Raw genomic sequence first — 7,909 nt, 5'->3', positions numbered from 1 at the left:
CATTTCGCGGATATAGTTGCATCTTGTACTGCGTCAAGTACATGGTATTTTAATTACAAGACTTTATTTGTCTCACCTATTCATTTTGGGACATCATTATGATATTGGCTATTCCCACTTAGCCTTTCATTTGACTATTCTCAGTTTAGCGATGGATTTGGCTAATAGCTTGGAGACACTTGAGTGTCAACTATGCATCTATTTCATGGATAGATGAACTTCTTTTAGATTATACATCTTCTCCATGGGCAAATGGACTTTCTTAAGTATAATATACAAAATAATAGATACAAGGGTATAGATTGTTATTGTGGATTGCTGAATTTATTTCCTAGAAACATTGATACAGGTTCATGGCTTGGAATGATGTGCTTTGGATTGGAAGCTATAGAAGATATATTGACAAAATGAAGCATACAACATAGAAACCTCTCTTAGAGAACAAGATCTAGAAACTAACATTACTTTAATTATAGTTTCCATAGTTTCAATGTAATCAAGCTCTTCCATTGTTTCACTATTCCTTGCACCAACTCGGACTCTTTTGGGAGAAAGTTTACCATGACTCTAGGATCAAGTATGTTACACTTCACATCAAACTTCTCCACACAAAAATGATGCCCATGTGACCACATTACAAAACATCTCAAAAAGTAAAATGGATTTGTATTGCAAGAGTGAGCGTTAGGGATAGAGTTATTTCCATATAACACAAGTCTCTTATGTGTGTTCATTTTTATTAAATTCAAGTAATTTTATTAGTAATCTGAAAAGATTTTGATTGTAAAAGATTTCTTTGACCCGACAATGTGGTCTTTGCAAAAGCTACTAAACATGCTTCTTCAGAGTCCAGCAGCTCAAACTATACTTATCTTGGGGGATTAATCTAAGAACAAGAGTAAGCTGCAATTGACAAGCATACCATTTTCAATACCTCAAACTTTTGATCCAAAGCTCAGATCGCCCAGAAGGGTAAGACCAACAAACCAACCGTGAGAACAATTACTCTCCCTCGATTTGTTACATCGGAACTTCAAATATGTCATGCATAGGAACTTACAAGTCAAGACCTGTGCAATTCTAACCATAATGTCATAAGGTAAATACAGCAAGAAATGGACCAGCTGCAACCTATTCACAGCTATTTATCTCAGCTGTCAAAATCTGACACTAGAAGAGGAATGGTGTCACCCCAGCGTATCCCCTTTTTCTGCCCAGTAGAATACTTCACCAAAAAGAAGAACCACAACCCCTTACATGTATGTGCTAAATCTTACTAATCTACACTCTTCAAAGTATATCCATGGATATTGTTCATGAATTCAACCCCTTTAGGAGAATTTACCAGTGAGGCTACAATATGTACCGGCTTTTAATTTCTTTTTGAATAACCCCAACTGCAAGCCTACTACTCAGGTGAGTTGCTTCATATGATCAAAAATCTCCTCAGCAGCTTTTCAGAGAACGAGTGATAAATCATCTTCTGCAAAAACCAGAAGGAAAAAGAGAAAAGAGGACGTGGAGAGCAACTCATCAGGTCACGTTTCAGGCATTTTTAAAGGCAGTTTACTCAATAAGTTCAGCCAAAGGAAAGATAACAATTACACCTATTAAATCCAAGATTGTACGTGCAAGGGGAGCCCCCCATCACCCAAGCACACAAGCCAAAAAGAAGAGCAATCACGAAAAAAACACAAGGTGCAATTTATGATTTCTATCAAGTTAACTATAGTCGATGTGATTCTGGTGAGTTCAGGAACCGTGTACAGCTCATGTTATTCCAACGTCCATGTACACAACCCTTGGGACCACCCTGCCCCTAACAAATACGATATAGGAAAAGGTTATGGAAACGGCAGATATATGCCTTTCTCATATGGGATTGCGATGGTACAGTGTGGTCCTCTCCTTGTAGCATGTAAACAGGTCAAACACAGCATCCTTCATTGACTATAACCAAAGCCAAGAAACAGGCTCCCAAAGGCAAAGGGGACACATGAATATTACTCGACTCCGCCAGCTAAGCTTGCCACATCAAGCCTGAGGATCAGGATACATTGCTCGCACCAATTTTACTGTTACCAAGTCAGCAGTACAGCACTTCCATCAGTCGAAGGTCCCTTCATTATTGTTGTTAGTTTCACCCTGGCAAATGGATATGCTGTTGCTTCACTATATGACTCTGTATTATGGCATAGATGACATCTCATTACCATATCTGTGCAGGGAATGATCAGTGACCTGGTTGCATGGGACATGGAGAATCATATCACAACCTAAATCTATTGCAAACAATCATTCAGCTTGGAGTGATTGTAAATGGGCAAGAATAAGAGATGCATACAATGCTCAGGTTCTAGACACATGTGACCATGGAACACATCTGGTCTACTAAAAAGACTAAGTGTAGAGGCAAACCCGCAGACCGGAGGTTCATGATTGGCCAATGTAGCGTGAGTCGACAAAGCACAGTAAAAGAGAAGCCAAAGACAACAGTCCATGACTGGCCAAAGTAGCGTAAGGCAAGACAAAGCACAGTAAGAGAGAAGCCAAAGATGACAGCTTCAATTACTTTTTTTTTTTTGGTGAGAAAATATTTTATTTGCTGTGAAATAACTACATTCATAGGTACTCCAGAAGCGGAGTAACTACTACTCAACCGAAAATCTCAGTATAAGTCATATATACATCATGATCAATCAAATGACTCTGAAAGCAATCATAAAACGATTTGACGGCTTCAATTACACTCTACAACCCCCTTGAATACAGATATATCCTCATACACCACATGGTTCTTACTACAGCAACAAATCATAGTAACAACAAGAAACATTTCATTGAGAACAAAACTCCAAACATTTCATTGACAACGCAATATAGACCTGACACTCAACTTGCCAGGCCTCAAGTTTGCATTTTTCTATAAGTTTCATCTTGCAAGCATACTGCATGTTCTAGATTCTTCCAGGCTGTATTTTTGCATTTCCTGCACTAACCTCAGCTTCTTCCTCCTGGCCTCCCTCATTCTCCTCTCCCTCCTTGGGATCCCCCTTCTGGCTTGCTCAGTCTTTGAGCAGTCAAGAATTTCCTGGGCCTGTTGTGCAGCCCAGGCCTGTCTGACAACCCTTCTTCCTCCTGGCCTCCCTTGTTCTCCTCCTCTCCCTCCTTTGGGCAGTTCACCAAACACATACCTCGAAGACCAGGGACAGATCCTCACGAGACCCTAGAGCTGCCAAATATAGATCATCCAGGGTATGAGACCCAAGAATCTCTTTACTTTTCTGAGCCAATACAAGGTGGTATTACAGGCTGCCTTGCATAAAAGAAGCACCCCCCCCCAAAAAAAGAGAGAAGGCTTGGATCCACATGATTGCTACTATGAGCTTCATGAAGGAGATGGAAACACAGCAGAGCACGCCACATGCCAACAAGAAGGGTCTCACACCCCCGCCTCCTAGCAACACCGGGTGTTTCCTCAGCATCCATCAACAAGATTGTACCAGAGTTTGAAATACTAAATCCAACAAACTGCATAGCATGCTCATTGCATTGTCAATAAAATAACAGCATTCTCTCAATTCATCACTTGCATTGTCCACTAGAAATTATGTCAAAGTGCCATGTGTAACATTGACTCTGGTCAAAGAGAGTTGACTTTGCTCAATTAGAACAAGTTCCATTTTCCCTTGTTTTGCATTGGTTAATGTGCATCGTGGGGATGCCCACAAGGGACTAGGATTAGTCCAAGAACTAGAATGCATGCGTTAGCTATCCTTTAATGGATTCAAGTGTGTTGGATATTGTCGCAGGATCTTGGGGGGTACAAAAAAGCCCTTGTTTTAAGGGGAAAAGCACAAAAAGGAGGTCCAAGCATACATGGAGCACCCAATTTTGGGGAGAAAGCACATGGCAAGGGGGCAAGCAGCCTAAAAGAGGGCCACAGGGCAAAAAGCAAGGAAATCACCTATTTGGATAAGAAACCTATTGCTTTCTAGGAAAAGCTAGCCTATTTTGGGTAAAAGCAAACCCCAGCTTTTAGGAGAAAGCCTAACTTTTTGGCTGCGTGCCAAGCTAATAAATTAGAGAGCAATCTTGCTCTTTGTATGGATGGAGAATCAAAGTTGTATCAGATCTCAATCTCCACTGTGAGCGTTTGTAACAGTTTTCTATGGCAATAAAAAACCTTCGGGGGGGGGGCAGGGGGGACTATGTCCTGGCCTCTAGTGTGGCACCCTGTTCTCTTTCTCTCTCTCTCCATTTCGAGTTTCAACGTCAAGTTTTTCTTGCTGAACTGAGTTTCCAGTGAGTATTCGAAATCGTTTTTGAAGTGCTAAGTGCCCAGATTTGCTACGAATTGAATATTGAAGTATGTAGTAGTTCGAGAAACGTTTCATTTGAAAGCAAACCATTTCAACCTTATGAAGAAAGACTCAAACCTCCCCTACTAGTAGCTCATGCCTACATTAAAGTGTTAAGTAATCATTTCACATTATTTAAGAGAGCTTCAAAAGGGGCTATGATAATTGCACAGATCCAGTACAGTTTGTTGGAAGACATGCCAACATTTCTCATTTGTTTTGCAAGGCTTCCATCCAAGACACACAGGTATAACAAAATAGAGGCGAGGACAGATCTGTAAAAGATTACCAGAACATCAATGAGGAGACCGTTGCTCAAAAAAAGGCAGTTCATTGTAGGAGCTACCCTTGACGAGGAAGATGGCGGGTTAGCAAGCCATCAAAAGCGGTATATAGATCCTTGTTTTCAGGTCCAAAAATTTCATCTGCCTTCTTCAAGGTCTCCTATAAAACAAAGTCATCAAAAATAAAGTCACAAGAGCAAGCTTCTGAGTCACAAGTTGAAAGAGGATTGCAAAGCTTTAATATAAACATGTTCAAATTGGTGAGATGAGAGGGGCATAGCAAATGGTTAGAACCCCAAAACAACAAGGCTTAGACAAAATAGCTTCGACAAAGTTTCACTTTGGCAGCACCTCTCTTGTTTGGTTGTGTGAATTTAACTCCTTGATATTTGCAAGGAATGCACTGAATTGTTCATAAGATAGCCGATTTCTGTGAAGCCAGACCACAACAACGTCATAATTTATCAAGTCAAAATTTGTATCAAGCAACTCAATTAGTTAAATATGACCATCCAAAAGAAGTAGGGCAAGGGTACCATCGTTGCTCACCTTGGACCCTCAGCTCCCCACCTCCTTGCTGCCCTCCTTCATGCCCACCCCCATCCGCTAGCCTGCTCACCCTCACCCCTCACCCTCACCACTTCAGTGCCCACCATCACCAGCCCTCCACCACCTCTTATTACCCTTCCCCTCACCCTGCCTTCTTGTCTTTCCTACCCTGCTCATTTCCACCCACACCCTGCTCCCTTTTTCCCTAACCCCCATGCTTTGGGCCCTCCCAGCTGCCCATTTTGCCTACCTTATGCCACCTCCCAGCCCTCCCATTTTCCCTCCCCTCACCTGTACCACTCTGCCCTTCCCAGAGTTCAAACTGATTCTATTCAGTCATCCCAGGCTTACTTTGTCATTTATGCTATCTTCGATGCAAAAGAACAATTGCACACCTGGCTTGCCGAAAAAACTCTTTCCCATCCACTCGAGCTGTCCTTCCTACATCATTTAGACAAGCAAGGTTACCCAAAATAGTTACTTGCTACCTCTTTGGTTTGAATACAATCTATCATGTCATTGAATTTTGTGGTTTCTGAAATAAGTGTTGAGCAATATGGTGTATGGGTCAATCTGTCAAGTATTTCTAAGACAGATCAATTAATGCATGACAATAGTAAGCATAAGAGAGGACCTAAATGAGCCCCCCCATAAGGCGGAGAATTGGGTGCTGTTGAGTGCTTGCTCGTCGGTAGAGATGAGGGCAGAGAAAATCTGCCATGCATAGAGTGCCACTTTGGGGAAACATTTGCTGATTGTCCTTTGGGCGAAACTGCTGCCGATCTTCCTCTAGGAGAAGTTGCTGCAGACTGTCTCCTGGGTGATCCACTTGGGGTGAGCTGTGGGGTCAGATTTGGTGGTGTTACGGGAAACATTTGGGGACTATTGCTCTTAGAAGCTGCACATTGCACCCAACAGATATAATCATTTTATGCTTTTTTTAACAGTTGCAAGATGGACTTATTCCCACTCATCTCCTTAGTACTGTAAAAAATCCTCCTAGAATTCAAATCTTCAAGACCAGTGACGGCAATAATTGAAATCTACTCGGGCCTTAATGAATATGCAACATTGCCATCAGCTTACAGCCAGCGTAGCATCCAGACCATTGACCCACAACTTAACCCATGTAGAGACTGACCTTAAAGTGAAGCTCCCTTTCTAAACACACCTTTAAGTGAACCAAATGATGGGAAAGATGAATCCATGGCTGAAAATTGATTTGCTGCACTCTTGTCCTCACTAGCTTGCTGTGCCGTAAGTAGAAAGAAGAAAACGAATTAGCATAAGCAGACAAGTTATTCAAACTCCCAAATACCAGTCAAAAACATGCAGCTTCATAACACCAGAACACATATTTCTTTAAAAAGTCAAGAATTGATGGAATGTGAGAACAAACAACAGAGAGACATAGCAACATGCATACAGGGAGGGGAAAAAACAAAGGATATTAGTGACTTTAAAGAGCAAAATAACCAATGAGACAAGTACAGTACAGTGCCAAAGGGATAACACAATGCAGTGCACGAATGACAAAAGGGAGGAGTTTTCTCACTACCAAGCGAAACAGCTGAGAACAAAGTATCACACCCTGATAATGCACAGTGTGACCAATATTGATTCATGTTGTCAGTTCCCAGTGCACTGAACTCAAGAACGTTGAGGTGGACCATCATTAGGTCATAGGATGCAGATAAATTATCCAACTGATCTATGTTCAATGCATCTCTGGATTTGTATCAAGGACAGGAGAAAGAAAGAAAGTTTATTAAAGTCTTCTAAAGACCAATGGGTCTATTAGACTATAAGAAAGCTGATATAACAAGCTGAAAGGTTGGAGCTACAGAAACAAGCATCATCACCCATGCTAGATGCTAAAAAAAGTTCACATTGCCATAGAAGGTACCAGTACTACAAAAACCTGACATCAAAAACATCTACATCATCATCACCATCATCGTGTCAAATCAGATCCAGTCCCAAGTTTGGTCGAGTGTGTATATGAAAGATACCGGGACCCTCCTGGAGGTGATGTCATGAGGTACCCAATGACTGGTGTGGCTGTGGTGGTAGAAGATCAAGCACTGACGGTTGTCTATATGTGTGGCTTGGCATACCCTTCAGGCTGTGATTGTAACTCTTGTGGGTCGCGAAGGTCCAGCTTTGGGTTCTAAACACAGAAGGGTTGTCCCCAAGCATGATCTGTACATCCTCCCTCTGTCTGGTGTGCCATGTCACTGGTTCTGGATCTCTATTGCACTGACTACCCATGGAACCATGATCTGTGCGATCTGGCTCAAAGAACTCTATGATCACTCTCTGAAGTTCTGAAGTAGGCCTTCTTGCCTCCTCTATCCCTGTCTCTATAATCTGAGTAGGCGGTCCCGATGCCTTACTGCCTCTTGGATGAAGGCAGCTAAGCATCTCTAATCTAGATAGGAGAAGAAGTGGGAGAGTAGTCCTAAAGAGACGGTAGTAGCGGCCTCGGATCTCATAGTACACCGGGACCAAGCTGCCAAATAGAGATCCTCAATGAGTGGGGAAGATGAATCTAAGTATATCCCGGAGGATCAATGAAGCCCTCATCGGAAATATGTAGGCAATGATCTCTGTATAAGCCGAGCTTAACAGGGAGCTCACTTGACGGCAACCAGGTTTTGAATGTGTGTAACTGTAGGAGGTCCTCGCGTATGGCCTAGTTGACCTCATGGTACT

The 7,909-nt window shown here is 42.1% G+C and overlaps 1 protein-coding gene across 1 annotated transcript in view; it reads right to left on the bottom strand.

Moving 5' to 3' along the window:
- Positions 1-908: 908 nt before the first annotated feature.
- Positions 909-7,909, bottom strand: part of LOC147881862 (uncharacterized protein At4g15545-like) — a 70,580-nt gene continuing 63,579 nt past the window's right edge. The window contains exons 4-9 of the mRNA XM_087401567.1: positions 6,366-6,444; positions 5,829-6,092; positions 5,590-5,635; positions 4,997-5,075; positions 4,651-4,805; positions 909-1,483 (exon numbers count right to left, since the gene is read on the bottom strand). Of these exons, the coding sequence (XP_087257693.1) occupies positions 4,704-4,805; positions 4,997-5,075; positions 5,590-5,635; positions 5,829-6,092; positions 6,366-6,444 (570 nt within the window). The 3' untranslated portion in view covers positions 909-1,483; positions 4,651-4,703. The remainder of the gene's footprint in view (positions 1,484-4,650; positions 4,806-4,996; positions 5,076-5,589; positions 5,636-5,828; positions 6,093-6,365; positions 6,445-7,909) is intronic.

Source organism: Dipteris shenzhenensis, chromosome 30 (genome assembly GCF_047967505.1).
Source record: "Dipteris shenzhenensis isolate YYH24624 ecotype China chromosome 30, Dip_SZ_1.0, whole genome shotgun sequence".
In the NCBI taxonomy this organism is placed as follows: Eukaryota; Viridiplantae; Streptophyta; class Polypodiopsida; order Gleicheniales; family Dipteridaceae; genus Dipteris; species Dipteris shenzhenensis.
The sequence above is the reverse complement of the archived record's forward strand: the minus strand, read 5'-3'. Positions and strand labels throughout refer to the sequence as shown.